This window comes from Malurus melanocephalus, unplaced genomic scaffold, assembly GCF_030028575.1.
Source record: "Malurus melanocephalus ecotype Western Australia unplaced genomic scaffold, MMel_1.1 scaffold_364, whole genome shotgun sequence".
NCBI lineage: Eukaryota > Metazoa > Chordata > Aves > Passeriformes > Maluridae > Malurus > Malurus melanocephalus.
Window position 1 is genome coordinate 25,484 of NW_026623596.1, and position 18,064 is coordinate 43,547.

General features: G+C 34.1%; 1 protein-coding gene across 1 annotated transcript in view; it reads right to left on the reverse strand.

Annotated features, from left to right (window-relative positions):
* Positions 1 to 208: 208 nt before the first annotated feature.
* Positions 209 to 18,064, reverse strand: part of LOC130580825 (contactin-associated protein-like 2) — a 616,928-nt gene continuing 599,072 nt past the window's right edge. Inside the window, exon 10 of the mRNA XM_057378578.1 lies at positions 209 to 384. Coding sequence (XP_057234561.1) covers positions 209 to 384 — 176 coding nt within the window. The remainder of the gene's footprint in view (positions 385 to 18,064) is intronic.

Below are 18,064 nucleotides of genomic sequence, written 5' to 3' on the forward strand. Positions count from 1 at the left end.
TAAGAGTTGCTTTCCACTACCATACACAGTCAACAATTTAAATCCACATCTCCATCATCTGAGCATGGTTCCCACTGCTAGAAAGGTAGGACRACCACCTTGACATGATCACTGGCAGTGTCAGGACTATATTTTCTGGATCRCTGTATATTTTCAGAATATGAAAGACATACCAGTTAGGTATCAGTATGGGTGATCTCTCCACAGCTTACCTGTCAATAATAGCACACATRTCAATGGTGACATTGGCAAAGCTTCCCAGCTGGCCTTGCTCCACTGCATGCAAATCCACCAGTTGATCATCCACGTGAATGAACTGCATGCATCCTTGAAAAGAATGCTCAAATAGCAAGTGATCTGAGTCATTCATCTGTACAGGAAACCCTGTAGAGAAGCAAAAAAAAAAAAACATTATTAACCTCATATACTATTACTTAAGCCAGGATTTTTCCAAAGGAAAAGAAAGGCATGTTTCCTAGACGAGGGAAGAAAAAAGGCAACGTGGTAAGGAAATATCATAAAGTTATTAGTTTATATTGCAATGTTATTGATTTAAGTAATTGTCATCTGCCTGAAAGAATTTATACRGTACAGCTGATGATTCATTAGTTTTTGCCTAAAGGATGGAAGTCTTCTGCTATTTTCTCCTCCAGTCCTCTCTACTGCTGTTTCTCATTCTTTCTCATACAATTATTATTGGAATAGGAAAAGGATTTATCTCCTTGTTATATTTTAGAACTTACATTATAATTTCTCTGATTTTTCTAACTAAAAATGCAGTCATGAAGTGAATTTCCAGTTCAGCCTTCTCTAGAGCTAGGCTTCAACTCTCTGTCACTTTGTCTTTTTTTTTTTTTTCATGGGCAAAGAATATTTGTGCTGGAAACTTTCTATAAACATGAAAATAGTCCTAAAATCCAAGGTACTGGCTCACTTCTGAGGAATCTAAGGACATTCTCTCTATACACTCTGAATACATTCCTTCTCTTGTCTGTTTGAAGGTGGTTTATAAGAGATGAGAATGACTTAATGTCTGGCTCAGGGTAAAAGGCAGGGAGACAGAGGATGTTTGTATGCAGTTGCTTAACTGAATGCCCTTCAGAAGTGAATGTGTCAATTTGCTTGAAAAAAATGTCCTTGATAAGACAGTGGAGAGCCTCATTCACTACTTATAAATCTKTAACAATGAACTCCCTGAAAAAGACAGAAGCCATTGAAGATGGGAGCAGGGAGGAAGGGAGAGTGGCTAATGACAGTTTATTGAAAAGAAAAGAAGGTAAGGAAGATAAAAATCCTGAAAAATGCATAATGGTTTTGCATAGTTCAGCTAGGTAGATGACCAGCCATGCAGTACTTGTCTGACAAGGGTGAAATATTGTACACATTTGCTTTGGTAGCTGAGACAGATTATACAGTTCCTATTCCTTCTCTCACTTTGCTATCTACCTTGCCAATCTCTAGTGCCTGCTGCCCTCTTTAATAGCATTTGTGGAGACTGGAGGTAATCAAACAGACATTATTCGAACAGTGGCAGAAAAAAAAAATAATGAACATATTTMAATTTAAAATTCTATTCCCGAATACAGTTTATCACATGCCACATAAATAGTTGAATGGGTAAAAAAAGAGGACAATAGGTAGAGAAACAAGCAAGTGGTGCTTGAGGTGAGACAATACCTAATAAGCCACCTATAACTAAAAAGCCCCATAAYTCAGTTGCATATAAGTCTTTGCCAAAATCTAATTAAGATACATTTCAACTGAAAAGCATTGCCAGAGATTTCATACCATCATTAATGCTTTTTAAAATTTTCTAAAGAGACAGGACCATCAGCTAATTTTACTTCTGGTAGCTTCYGAATTTCTCTGACTCACTTCAGTAAGCACTCATTTCAGAGTTCACTGATGGTAGCACAGAATTATTCAGGGATGTCACAGTAATTAGGCAGGAGCAATGCTAGAAGTTATTTCTGACAGGTATCTCTAGAAGCTGGGCTTGCCTGAAGGTTGTATCACCTTTAGACTAAAATTGTGACRCCATTGCAAGGAGCCATAAACTGCTATGAGATAGATACAAAATCCCATGACAGTAACACACACTTGATGGAGAAGCTCCTTGGGAATCTGCCAAATGCCTAACTAGTACATAATAACCTCATCAGATCAAACGCCATCTTGCCAAAAAACCCAACCAACCAACCAACCAACCAACCAACCAACCAACCAACCAACCAACCAACCAACCAAACAACCAAACAACCAAACAACCAATCATAAAAAAAATGTTAATCATGGACTCTGGCAATTGCTATTTTGGACAGGCAGAAAAATCAGGTTTAGGGACATGACCTATATTGTCTTCCCAGCACGGACGTTGACTAGTGACTTACCTGATGAAAAGAGGACAGGGCTTTCAGAAATCTGCCTCCTACTTTTTTAAAGTTATTCTTTCTAATGACTGATTAAACTGATTTATGTGAAGATTTACAGTCAGCAGTAGAAAGAGACAAAAGTCCAAGTTAATTCTCTGTTGTTTGGTGCACACAAGCACGACATTTGCATATTCCTACCAGGCATTTGCTCCAATTATATTTAAAAAGCTCACTCTCTCATGTCATTGCCTGTTTTTAAGCTCTCACTGAACCCTAGAACTCCTTCCAAGCAAGAATCCCCAAACTAACACAAAGCACACGGCCACCTATATCTTTAGTGCTTTAGCAGACAGGGCAGGAAACCTGTGTGTCACCTTTGGATTCAGAGCACTCATACAATTCCTTTGGTTTAAATATTCAATTCAAGGTTACCAGCACAGGAGAAAACAGCAACATTCATGTAAACCCTGTAAAGCCAAGGAAATTATACAGATCCATGTGAATATAAGGAAAGATTATCCACCATCCTACAAAAACGAACTGAAAAATAAGATCAAAACTGAGAGACACAATTCACTGTTCACATCAAAAAGAGTATGAACCAAAAATTAAATTAAAATCGTATTATTAGATTCAGCAATTTGAGACCATTCAGAGATATTTCATTATGTGATGTCAGCTTCACTGCATCTGAAATATGCACTAAATTCATGCACAGTTATTTTTGCTCTCTGGGACACGTTCTGCACTTTTCTACTGGTTGAACTTGCAAACAGGAAAGTGGCAGTTAATCCTTCAGCCCCCAGGTCCTTRAGTTTACTGGCTGGAACAGGAGGGAGTCATGGAATAGTCACTAGAAGTGGCAGCTGCTCCTAACCTGAGCACATAAATCAAGCTTTCCTCAATTATCCAAAGGAGTCATGTGCACTGACTGTTAATCARTTTGAGATTCTGAATTTTTCTAAATCTATCAGTGGATGAAGACCATAATTTTTCCATTCAAATGTCTTTGTTTGCCTGTCTTGCTGCTATTTCCTTTGCTGTTTCTAGTCATGTAAGGAGCTGGAAGAGGCAGGYGTTTTATGTACTAGTACAGCACATTTCATAAACTGTCTGTGGGGCTGATTGGGTGTCAAAGCACTTCAATCATGCTAAACTGTAACAGATAATTATGCAAAGAGATAATTTAAAAAAAAAAAACAATTCACACTCCACAAGGAATGGAAGAATGTGTTTTTTTTCAAACATACGCTTCTCGCAAAGAAGAAGAGAAACAACTAGGTAAGTGTTGTATATAAAACCAACATTGTTTTTGAGGTACTAGGTGTACAGTATAATGTCCATTACTTTTGGTGAGACCTGGACATTTAAGACTATTTTGACCAGAATCATTTGGGGCAAAGCTTCTGCCTCAAATGCAAACCTCAAAATGACTTACTACCCTGTGGTTGTTAATTCAATACAGGAGACAATGCCTTCCCCTTCCAGATTTCCATTACTGAGACATGATTCACTTCCTCATCCCTCCCACAGTGAATGAAATTTTAAATAAATGAAGTTCTCTAACTAAAGCTGACAGTAATGCTGACACAWGAAAGGCTAACTAATGGATGAACAATTTGGACAGCACTTCATTGATCTTCTTGTTGACAAGAAACTGCRTACATTTTCAAAATGTACATAAAATTCAGTTTGCATAGTTCAAAACAATGTTCATGCTTATGATTACAAATGCAACTTAGAGTCAGGTAGACTCCATTATCCTGTAATTTCTACATCTCTATGATGTACAGAGTCTGTATGCTRGCATTTTATTTTTCACATTTTAAGCCCGTGAAGAGAGGGATTAATGCTGCAAAGGTCAGGCATAAATTAAACCTGAATTTCCTGTTTTCAAGAAAACTTGTTCCCAGGACTTAACTCTGATGCACCAAACACAGCCGAATTCTAGATCCAGCTCCTAATACTAGTTCAAACTTTCAAGAAAAAAAAGTCTAGAGATTAAATTAATGCTATTTTCTATGTTAAAAATCACTTTAATATAATAAAGTAAATAAATCAAATAAATTATAAGTACAATAAAGTACCTATGAAACAAAAAACATATTTCTTTTCCAGTGTCAAGATCTATTGTGTCTGTCTTTAAATCAGCTGMGTAAAGTTCTACCAAATGCATTGCAAAAAAGAAGTTGAAGGAAGAATACATTCAGGGTAATGGTATAATAACAGAAGAACACAGTCAGAACATTTGATGCACTACGTGTTTCTGAGATCTGACCTAAGAATTGAATATCATATTAGACTCTGAATGTAAAATCAGAAATTACTTTGTACCCCTATATTAACCACTCAGATTTTCTTTGAAATGTAATACAAATTATATTGTAACAAGTTTTTCTTTATGGCATTATGGCTTTTTTTACTTTTGTACTATATTTAAGTTAACAATGGGCCAACGATTGTATACAGATGGTACTTGATATTTTATTTYTTTAATAGAAAGATACACTTAATTTTTAAAAAAGAAGTACCTGTTATCTTAGAAATCTAACTGGTAATCCATATTGTCTTCAGCTAGTGGCATGGGTAGCTGGATGATATAGTAATCAATAGAAAAACAGACTGATTTCAAGTCTGACAGTGATTTTTATTTGCAGGGCATTTCAAGGATATGCCCAGGATCCCTGCTATGCAGAATGAGAGAAATAAAACAAAATTCTTTTTCTGTCAGGATAAATAACAGTGTAGTCTCATTGAAGGGTCAAGTAATCAYATTTTCTATACGTATCAAACAGAGTTAAAAGAGGTTATTCTGAATCCACAGAACAAAACTCAAATTCAGTGCCAAATAATGTACTTAGATTGAAGATATAGCTGATGTTTCACCCATGTTAATAAATAAGAATAGACATTGAAAGAAAATCTTGATCCTCCAACCAGTTCAGATTCACTGYAGYATTTTATCCTTGTTTYACTCATACCAGAATGGGGCCTTCARAGTGGAGTGGAAGAAAGACAMTAACTGTGGAAAGCTAGAAGATTCAAGCTTCAAGAGCATGAAAGAAACCAAACAAATTGCAGAAGGGATGAAACATTAATTAAAATAGATTTTTTTGTTTGATATTATTTCTGTAAAGATTTTTTTTGTAAAACATAGTCATCCTTCTGTATCAAGGAATAAAAGGACTAAGGATGGGATTTGCCATGACATTTGGATCCCATGCCTAGCAACTGTAAGAACTGTTCTGATAATCATAGAATCATATAATAATAAAAATAAAGATGAAAATAAACATGATTTTAGCATCTTTCGGCTTGGAGAAATGTAGAAAGACAAATCAGAATAGGGACTACAATTTTTGTCTGTGTTTTTAAAAGTCACCAACTTCTTGAAAAAGTAATTTTCTAATAAATTCATCTTTATTTTTCCCTCATTGTTTTGTTTATGGAAATATAGAGGATGGAAGCAAGGCAGTGCATTCTATCCCAAAAATCTAAATTACAAACCCAAGAAACCCAGATATGTCTCTGTACTCAGAGAAAAACAGAGTTTACTAAAGCTAGAGTTTAGAAGAAAAAGATGATGTGCTTCTAGCACTCCTGGGTCAAATGTGAACCCCTTGGCAAAGCAATCTAGCATTAATGAAGTCTCTGGTGGACTTTCCAGAATGTTCTCTGTACATGTCCTTTGCAGTATGATGAAAAAGCTTAACTTGATCTCTCAAGACTTGGCAACATTTTCTAACAGTGGTTTGATTCCTGATTTTTTTGTCTCCCTTGGTCAGGTATTGGTATCTCCTCTTCAGYCATACCTTCTCTAAGAATATTTTATCCCCAGTTTATTAATTGGAGCCAGTTCTGGAGAAGTATTGAGGTTTTYCATTCTCTCTGTATGCGATCATTCCTTAACTCTCAGCTATATTTTCTTTGGTGTATTGGCACCGATTCAGTCCCTACCAGTTCTTGATTAGACAGAACTTTTAAAAAGAGACTTCTAAGACCGTTCTACTCGAGGTATGAAGAATACCAATACATAACTACAGATTTCCTCTATTGCATGCAAGAGAAATTCTAGGGTTATGTGATCAAGCCACAGATGTAGGTTATGGAGAGCATAATAGGTTATCTGAACATGAAATTATACTGGTAGTGTTTATAAGTAGTCATAGAAGGAAGAAACAGGTAGATAAGGAAAAGTCCAAAAGATACTCAGATGATAACAGCTGARCAACCAGCTGTGAACAGACTCTTCAAACCACAACACAACTTGCACAAATACTATTTTACAAGATATTAAATGCCTAGGATGACAACCCAGTAAARAAGTAGAGGAATACAATTTTGAAGGCACTGACAAGAGCATAAACAAAAACCAGGCTGTCTTTGATAGCAAAAAGGAAAATTGCTAACAGTAAAAAGGGAAGGATAAGACTACAGTATTATTGTCTCTTTCACCAGCATTGTTGATTCTGTGCTTCTCTCTGTTGCAGACCTTGGTGGGAACAGCAATGGACTTGTCAAGAACTGTTTTGAGACAATTTTCCAAATGGCTTGTCACAAAATTCAAAGTATTCAAATATATTTGGAGCTTCCAATTATTACTGTTGGACAATAGCAGGCGTGTAACCCAGATTTGGTAATGGTAYAAATTCAGTTGTTTGAAATGAGCTGCAATGGGCACTGAGGTACAACTCATCTTTAACCATGACATCTTTTYCCTTTSCCTTTATTTTTCCATGCCAAAGGATTTTTYTTWTTTTTTTATTTTTARCCTTAGGTAACTACAAATATGGTATCTCTCCTATGTGCAAAGTAATTTCCTGCAAAACATGTAGACTGTGATGTTCCCAAATAGATTATCTAGAACCACAGTTCTCTTCCCAGATCACATACCAACTGGCTTCATGTTAAAAAAAAAAAAATCCCTGTGCTATATTGCTACTGTGAGCAAATTTAACAAATTTAGCAGAACACAAGCATGATTTTCATTCACAAGAAATTATTTCAGTCTTAATAAATACCACAAGATGTCCCAAATATTTGTTTGTTTAAGTAGTTAAACTTCATTCACTAGTACAAATAAGTCTAAAATGGAAATGTTTTCTGATAATCCAGAAAGACTTCTATATKCAGAAAAGATACTACCTATTAGTGTTCTCAGATAAAAATATTTAATGGAAAAAGACCTGTTGCAAACCAGRTATGATAATAGTCTCTTTGAAAATTGCTGCTGCAGACTTAGCTTCCCTAAGGRTCATACTAGACCTTACAAACAACAATTAAAACATAAGATGAACTATGACTCAGTGGYGGAAGAGAACAAATAYAATTATTGCATGAGACTGGTTTTAMTGATTTTGTCTTASACAYGGAGAAGATGAGCCTAAAGTCCCAGCTCCATGGYTGTGTGAAACATAATGACTTCTCCCTCTTTATGGTTATCTCTGAAGTTTTTCTGGTTTTCTGTAGGATTGGATTAAAGCAAACTTTTGCCCAGGTGTTTGAGAGTTGGARCAAGATATTCCTGTCTGATGAGAAAAAAAACTGTAAATATTATTATCAAGTTTTGGTAGCATCTAAAAATCGGGAGTATAAGGGGTAAAAAATAAGTAAAATAATGTCAAAAATACACATAGGTGCTAAAATTGATACTTGTTCAAATAATAATAGAAATAAATCAGGTATCTATTTAATGCACAAATAATTTTCCAGCTTTTATTTGACTTGCTGTTCTGCTTCCCTAGCATTGTGTTTTTTTTTCTTTTTCTCCAGAAACCACTTCTTTTTTCCAGTTTTTAAATGCTTCTAATTCCTGCCTACTTCAATGGAGTTTGAGTAGTCAGCTACTAAAGACATAAATAAAGAGTCCTTAGGAACAGTAGAATAAAAAGACAAAGAACTACTTTAAAATAAAAGAAAATTTGACATACTTTTAATCCTTCACTTAGAAATTGGCAGTGAACAAAATACATGAGAACATTGAGATTGTAATAAAGTGAATATACATAACACCATTAAATGGGACACAAATGAAAACCAGTCCACACTGTTTGAAAAAATTCACTTACGATGAGGCATTTAAGCATAACCTTATGATATTAATACAAAGCAAATTCTGTTTCCTTGCAGAGTAACAAATAAATTAATGAAATATTTTTATATCACCTGATAAATTAAAAACAAAAATGTCTTCTGTTGTTTCAAGATGAAGGTTTTATTGCCTTTATATATCAGTTTCCAGTAATAAAAATGTTGTACATGCATGGCTGGAAACCTAAAATATGAAAGCAGCAAGAGGTCTGTTATGGAGTAAACTCTAAAGATGTCCTGATATTCATTTTTAGATAATTTTTCAAATAACTTGCAAGTAAGAGTAGTAGCAGCAAGTTTCAATCATCACTTACTGACTTGCAAAGTAAGAGTTATCATTATTATCAGTCCTGGCTAATTTAAGTCCAYCTAACACTTTTCAGCAATTTTCATCTAACTTTATGAGATATGATAGAAAATGCAGAAAGCCACAAAATGATCAAATTGCAGCAAATTTGTACATTACACTACTCATATAATACATCTATCATAGTCTACTTTCTAACAAAGAAGATAAATGTACACTATATTTTCAAAATTACTGCTACTTCACTTATACTAAAAATACCCAATTAAAAAAACCAAAAACTAGATACTGCTAGAGAGAATTCCAGTTATAGAGATAGAAGCAGAATAAAATACTCTATCCCTATTTACTGCCTTTAAGTGTTCTAGAGTGGGGATACTGCACTGTTGGCGTTTATTCTGTAATCTTTCTGTACAATAATAATGAACTTATCTGGTACTTTTACGTACTGCGAAGTTGTGGCTACAATATCAATATTGTGAATTTACTTCCACTGAAAATGGTGGTTTAGCAGGCATTGAACCAATTCAGCTACAGATTCACACCATTCACTTCTGCCTAAGAGATTCATATTTTAATCAACTATTAATAACAACTATTTTTATTTCACTGCAGTTAGCAAAGGTGTCAAAATTAAAGCATCTAATGATGAATAGCCAACTACCAAAGTCAAATTGCTGTGAGCTACAGCTTGTGCAAAGAGTACATCACTTTGAAGTAAACTGCACCAGTTGGGAACTGAGTCTTGGTTTATGTACCTTAGCCACTATTTCTAATTTCATGCCATTTACTAAATCTCCAATATTCCAAATTTTCTCATTTATCTCCTACTGCCCTGTGTCARCTATAACTACAGACAGTACCAACCTCTCCGGAGATTTACCAAGAGAATAGAATTTATCTTCTGTTTCCAAAGACTTGCTTGGAATTTAGTTGCTAATGAATACTTTTACATATTTCACAGTGGAAAAGTGATCAGATTTGAAGTGAATTCAGGTCTTCAATGCACCTTAAATGTCTACTCTGACTTTTCTGTTRGCAGTATCTTACAGGTTTTGAACACCTTATATATAATTTTTCCAACTTCCAAAACTGCATTAAGCACATCGATCTATTTATATTTTATATATGTATATTCAGATTAATCTATTTCATATGTCACCATATAGATGATCTCTACAGGTCATAACTAAGGATGTCCATTAATATGCCAAGTGGYCTTTGAAGAACAACATTGTTGATTTTTAGGGGAAAACTAAAAAGAAAAAATTATTTGAACATTTAAAGAGTTGCATAATAATTTGCACTTTTTTTTTTTTTTTTGCAAAGCTGAGATTTTCCTTGGTTAATCATATTTTTATATGCATATTCACATAAAATCATATAATCTGAGTAATAAAGTTCATTAAGTTATGTAGAACTTAATGAAATTCCTGTTAAGAGTCACTAAATTGAATGTAAAGGCTGCCCTTATGCTTATTAGAATCTTATGCAAAAAAGATATGGCAATTAAATTTCAAATCTTAGCATTACAAACTGTARAACTGATTAATAATTTTTTGCCATTCTCCTACATTTTCAGCTCATAATAACTTTAAAGACTTCTAATAACTGTAAAGACATATGACTCAAAATCTGAAATGGTACTTTTCTTATAAGTTGCATTTTTCTTTACATATTAAATGAAGACAAGAGGAAAGAAAGTCAAGGTAAAGAGGGAAAATTGCATGATCATTCTGACACTTATAACTTAAACATAGCAATTAGTAGCAATTAGTAGTCCCTGCACTTTTTAATAGACTAGCTATGCCGTTCRCTTTTATTATGAGATATTTATAAACTGTTCAAATTACATACATATTTTAAACAAACCAAACAAGCTGGCTGGTTTAACTTAATAAAGTTTAATTCACTGGTAGAATAGAACTTTATATCTGTTGGGTTTTATTTATTTTTTTTTTATTTGGTATTTTTGGGAGGATTTGGGGTTTGTTTTTGTTTTGTTTTGTTTCTTTTTGGGAGGTTTCTGTGGGGTTTTTTTGTATATTTTGTTGGTTTTTCCGGTTTTGTTGATTGCTTGTTTGTTTTTTTTTTTCTTTTTCAGGTGCACATGACTTAAAAATATTTAACTTTCTTATTCCTATTTAGAAACTAATGTAAAAATAGATTACCACTGAATTGTCTTTCCAATTTTAAAGAAAAATATCAGAGAAACCCAACAATGTAAATGCACCRTTATTTCATTTCTGAATCTGAACTGATTTATCTGTAGCACATAATTTKTAACTATTTCAAGCGAAAAGTTCACAACCCTTAAAAGTGTTGTAAGTGGAAAGGACTCACATAGCAGTGAATAGTCACCTTATATTACAAAGAAATCCATAAAATTAATCAGAATGTCCTCTAGGCAATAATAATAACTCTTACCCCTAGGACTTGAATGCTAACAAGGACTGTCATTCTGTCATATTTTTAAACTATTTTTTTTAAAAAATGAATACTCCTCTCTGAAAAAAAAATAGAAACTGATCTTTAATCTTGTACAATTAGGAAATTAATGAAAAAATTCTGGCTGTTGAATTATGATGCATTCCTTTTTTTCTCAGCTCATCCAACCTTTRCTCATTACAATTCTGCTCACTCAAAACAAGGAATGTATACAGTAGAGAATTTGGAGAAAGTACAACACAGAAATTAATTTAACTTCAATATCCTGTCCTTTTTAATAATGATAAAAAACCATCAGGCAATTTGTTTTCAAAGAAACAGAATGAAACTTAAAACTTAAACTGCAAAATAATCCTTCTTTTTTCTTCCCAGGAGAAATATCAAGTCCAATGACGCAAAGGAGATTTCTTAACCACCATGGCTGTCTGTTCAAAAGCACAGCAGGCATAACAGCAAAGCCTCATGGAGTAGTGACTCAACAGTCAGTGAGAGGCTTCTTGAATAGCAAGTTACAGRACTTAACTGTGATAAATTGCTCTAGCCTTATTAAATCATCTCTTGAAAGTGCTTTAGGATGCATGATATTGATTGACTGACATCCAAAGAAATTATGTTATTTTCTTGAAAGAAATGGTATTTTTCTTTTTCTTTTCTTAGAAATATACACTGTGAAGTACTCAGGAAAAATAATGTTATTGACATACTGCATTCAAGATGGATTTCCTCTGACTGTAATGCTGAATGACTCCTACCAAAATGACTGAAGCAATGCAGTGTGTTAAGGAAAGCAATGCAAAGAATATTACAGCTGCACAAGTATAAAAGAAATATTTTTTTTATTTTTTTAATTTTTGGGAGGTTTTTGTTGGTTTTTTAAATGTARTATTTGTGACTCTTAAATAATCAAAATAATCAGAAACATTATGGCAGTTGAAACTGAAAATATTTATTTTCAATGGGAATTCAACTAAAATATCCTTCAGGTTTTAGGCAGTTACCTTCCATTGGCATGGAAACTGGTTTCTTCAGTGAGACCTCAGGAAATATTAAAATAAAGACCAAAGTTAAAGTCATTTATGAATGACTTTTAAAAGTTTTAAAATAATGAACAAATTTCATTGTAGATGAACCAAATTTCTCTTCAGAGAAAGTGAAATTAGGGCAGGTTGATTAGGGATGTGTCCAGTCCAGTTCATTGTTTCTGAGGATGGAGATTTCAGAACTTCTCTGGACAAACTGTACCTATATTTGATGACTGTCAKAGCTGAGAAATGTGTCCTTGTATTTAATCAGAACTTCCYATYTTGTGACTTGCCTTTGACTTGCYTTTTATTTTCTTATAATGTTCTTCCAAGAAAAGACTGGATTCTTTAAACACTTGGAGYTTCAACTCCAGCTGAGCTTTGGCTTTTCCAGTTCCAATGGAACGGAACAATGGGCAATATTTCCATATTCCTCTTTGTTAGCCAATCTCAGCTTTGGCCTGGTTCATTGTTTCTTTTTTGCATTTGAACTTATTCTAGGTATTCTCTTTTTCCTTCAGCTATCGATAGTTTCCTTTAAACAATACAAATTATTGAAGGAGATCTGTTAAACTCTGCAAAAAGCCCAGATGTGTATGCATGGGATTGAATTACAGATATTTATGTATGAATACATTTTATTGTCTACTGGGAAAAAAACAGAAAAATCTATTATAATGTAAATTTCCCTATTGTCCACTTGTTTCGTATTATGTCCTTTGCTGGCTGTTAGAGTGAGACTTCACAGTATTGCTTTGGTGGATCTTTGCTGAAATTGAAGCACTGGATGCAATTACTTTGGTTGGTGTTTTTTTGCTCTTGTCTATGAACTGTTGGCATTTTGGGGAAGATCTGCAAAAAGATTAGGTATTTGACTCTAGATGAACTCTGCTAAAAGGTAGAGCACAGGAGTTACAGGACAGTTGTGTTGTGTAAGACCAGGATAAATTTGTTGTCATTTGGAACATAAGSAGTTTCTGCAGGGAGTGAAAAAGACCATAAAGGTTATTATAGRGATGCTGGAGTCAGATAGTTTGGGATAAGCTAGCAAATTAATGTCTGTGAAAGGGAAGAGGGACCAAAACATTTCAGAAAGCTCTTATAGCAAAACAAAATACAGCTGAGAGAGAACTAGGAGTCTTTATGTATATTAAGTGTTGCTAACTTTTTCACTGAGTGGGCGCACACATCTGTTTCACCATTTTGAATCTTAGTGAAATGACACTTAAATATTTACTTGATGTGGAAAAGAGATTGAGATAACCATAAGGATTTTCTCTCATTGTGGCTTGGATCTTCTGAATGTGCTAAAAGAGAAAGACCAGCCTTCTGAATTTTGTGAACTTAAGTGACCAGAACAGCAATCAAATGAGCACAAAGGAAAATCAAAATGTCACTTAGGTCCTCTGGATAAACTAATAAGGATGTTTAAATAATCTGAACTACTCTACTAACTTCATATAGGGCTACATGTACCAAAAATTAAAGTTGTCACTTAAAAAAAATAAATAAAAAGAATGGTTTTACATTTGCAGTTTAAATCAACAGTTCCTTATTCAAGATAGCATGTCATTCCATTTATACAGAAGTTCAATTAAAAAAGGCTTGTTCTCTCAAATTATTTATCTTCTTACCTTGTAGATAGCATTATCTTGACAATATGGTTTTAAACAGCACAGGCAACAGAGCACAGGAGACCAGCTGCTACATCCTAACCTTATTATCAGCAAATTTTGTCTGTGGTGAGAAGATGGTARGTAGTGAAGTCCTTGTAGCACAAGAGATTGAAAGTTGGCCTTGAACATAATGACTCAAACAATGCTTAGACAAATTGCCCAGACAGGTGGCAAGTGCATATAACTTCTAGGCTCTGTCAGGTCACACATAGCCTGAATTCTAAAGTATTTCTTGCCTCTATTTTTCCTTTTTCACTTAAATATTTTATATAGGAGAATTTAAATGTACCATTTCCAGGATTCCTGAGAAATAAAAAGAGGCTTTCTCTTATTGCAGTCAGAGATCAGGTGTGAAATGACAACAACCATATAACACTGCTTCACACAGAAAAAAGTTATTTCCATTTCACTCTTCATTTTCTCACCATCAGAAATCAATGTGCTTCTGCACAGTRCCAGTCACAGTCAGGTCCTATTTCTCCACATCCACATGTAGTATGTTTAATTCCTGTGTTAGAAATTTGCAAAGTTAACACTCACAAAGCTGCATTTTGGAGTAGGAATGCATGGGGCACATTCTGTAAGCAGCAATATTTTGATAAATTTTGCTGTTCGTTTTAATATTCTCAAAAGAAAAGAACCAAATTAAGTCCAGTTCTATTCTGGGAGATACTTAGGGGAATTATATACTTTATTTGACCTAACATACACGCATGACAGAGGCAAAGAGAGAAAGCAGGATATTGCTAGAGCCAAGCATCTCTATGCACAGCAACCATTAGAAGATGCAAATTCTCTTAAGTTTGACTGGGCAGTGCATCTGAGAAAAATGCATCTCCAGCAAGAAACCTGATTTACCAGTCCTTGGTGTTTAACAGTGAAATCCAAGGACATTTTAGCACAGTGAAGAAATGTTGCCGGAGGCTTATCTTTAAGCCAATAAGGACAGAGAAAGGCAGTAATTGATAGCACTTATGAGAACTGAAATTCAGAAATTTCAGTACCTGGATTCCAGTTTAGAATGATCAGATTATAATGATAAAATGATTTTGCCTTCTGTTATCTGCAGAACAGACATCTGAACTCTTTCAGAAGAGTCAACTTACCTTATATTTTAACTTCTTTTTGAAAAGTTAAGTTTACCTTAGAATTAATTTAAGTACTTCCACTTAAATCATGAAGGCTGTGATTCACAGGCATCCTTGTAAAAATTGAAATCTTGCACACAAGACATACACACACGCATATAAACTTATATAGAAAAGGGAAACTGCACTCTAAAAGTTCAGTTATTGTCAGAGATCTTTCAAATACCCATTTTAGAGTAAAGACAGGTGTTCATAACTGGAAAATGCAGAAAATATGTACAAAATTATAGCAGTGCCAGTCTTCAAGAGATAGGAGAGAGCTTTGTCAGGATGCATTTTTGTGAGTCATGTCAACTAGATTGCACTGAATTGATSTGATTGGCAATGATAAAAAGCAGTTACTGATATAATTTTGAAAGACACTGAAATCTATCAAATAAGGCATTATAGGCAAAGTACTGGATAAGAGTGATCCCACATAAAAAGCAAATTTAATTATGAGAACAATAAACACAGCTATATAGATGAAGAGATACAACCTGCTCATTTGCAAGCCCAGGGCAGCTAGCAAAGCTAGCACTGATGACTTACAACCAGAACCTGGTATTTCATTACATCATTACATTCTTAACTCACATTCTCATGAGTTAAGGAGTCACACCCTTCAGTTCTGTCACTTAAATCATAATGAAAGAGAAGCAAATATTCTGATACAACACAAAACAGGGAACACTTGGCTGGAGAGTGAGAGGTAGATTTCCTAGGCAGCAGAAAGTGCATTAGAAGAATTGTATTGTTGCTCCTCAAGAGATGAAAACTTTGGAAAATAATAAAAAATAATTGGAAAAGTACAAACTTACCTAAATCAGCCACCCTAATTAATTAATGTAGTTTTAACCACGTGTTCTCACAAACTTAGGTAACTATAGCAAAKCCTGAAAAAACTTAACTGTTAAATTTACTATGATATACAATAGTGAAATCAGAATTGTATTCAGAGAATACAAGCATCAGCTTTTTGAGAAAAATGAGCAATGACGTTCCCTATGCATTTTTCCAACTCTACTACCTTCACACACATTTGCAAGGCATCAAAGCTGTAAGCAATGTTTACCTTGAAAATATYCAATCAAATTATTGAATACAGATTTCTCTGCCAATACTGCCACCCAAAATATTTTTCATATTCCTCTTTTCAAAAAGGGCTGCTTTTAAATTCAGCACAAMAGATGTGCACTTTTTATACATTTATACACATTTATTTTGTCCCCTCTCCTTTCCACCCTCTATTTTCAGTAACACAAGTAAATTAGAAAGAGAGGGTATTTCCTAATCATTTGAAGGGCAGATAGCTTTGGACTTAGCAGGTCAGATACTACAGGAAGGGGATTTAAATGTTTTAAAATATTGTTTGATAAATGAATGGAACAAATCATATTTCAAGTAATAAATCAAGGTTGTGACATGAGATTTGATTTGTAAATTTCTTATATTTCTAAGTACAATTGAAAAAAGGTGGATTGCTCTATGTTCATCATGTTTGTATCATACTTCTATATTAATACTGTGCTCCAGGGCTTCTGTTGACAGCCTGCAAGAGCACATGTGGGTTCAGATTTATTTTTTTTTTTTTTTTTTTTTTTTTTTTTTAATTCTTGATGTGTCAGTAGACTTCTGATGCATTTTCACCCTTTTGTGAAGCACTGAATTGCCACAGCAAGACTGAATCTGACACAAGGCCAGTGTTCCCAGAGGTTTTAAATTCTTGACTGACTACCCTTGACCTGCTCATTTAGCWTGCTCAGGTAAGTGGAATGGCATATATACCTGCAGAGGCTTAAGGGATTCCTCTGTGAGTAGGATCCTTTTACCTGGATGCACAGGAAATTTCAAATTGGCTCCTGCAGGTTTAGACTATTGGTGCTGCTTCATGAACTCTCCAATTCTTTTCCTGCGGTTATGAATATTCAGAGATTTTTCATTAACTTTCCCTGTGATCAAAGATCAGGCTTAGGGTTATCATGGTAGGAGGGTGTAAGTAGACAAAATGGTCCAAAATCTGTAGGTTTAGATATCTACTTTATATACTGAGGGAAACAGAAGACATTGACTTTTCAATCTCATGTTTCTCAGCCATGTTTAAGATATAGTATTTGAAAGTGCAGAGATTATTTAATAATGAATTTACCTTTTCATAGTTTAATTTTTTCCTTCAATTCAAAATCACAGTACATAGACCAAAAAGGCTCATATGTAGGCTTCTATGCAGAGATAATGTACCTTAATTTTTTAACAAAATTAGCAGAGCATGGGGGAGGTTTTACAGTTGAATTTTAACATTGTAGCTTTGCAGCAATGTCTTGGCAACATATAAAACTCTGTAAAACATTCCTAACATTTTTCCTGATGATGCTAAATTGCAAAAAATKACTATTTCCCTTTTCTTCTAGTAACATTCTAGTTCCATTCTAGTAGCAGCTCTTTGACAGAGCAAAACATGGTAAAATATGCAAAAAATTATTTTAAATAAATTTCCATAATTAAGTTTGATTACTTCTATTTCCAAACAACTGCAGATGTTTTTTCCTAATTAACACTGGGAATTTGACACTGGCACTGACTCTGCTGTCTTTTCCTGCAGGAAATTGKGTACTTTTGCCTATTAACTTGAGTGTGTAAAGAATGTCAACACRCATAACCAGTCTGTTAGCCACATTTCTAGATTGCTTTTTTTATTGAGTTCCTTCCCTCAGGAGTCTACACTGCTACTATTGTAAAATTATATTGAAAATGTCGTAAAGCATGCAGACTTCTGACCTGACATTATTGTTGAATTTTAACACTGTATATTTAAAAATGCCATTTAAAATATAGTCTAATGATTAGGTCCAGGGGAGGGAGAAAAGTCACAACATGAGCAGTTAATTAAAATAATTAGTCTAATAAAAATTATAATATTGGTCTCAGGAAAAATAATATGCTCTGCTTTATCTGGGTTGTTTTATTTCAATTTATTTCACAAGGTGATGTTAGCAGACACCATTGTTGGACACCCTGATTG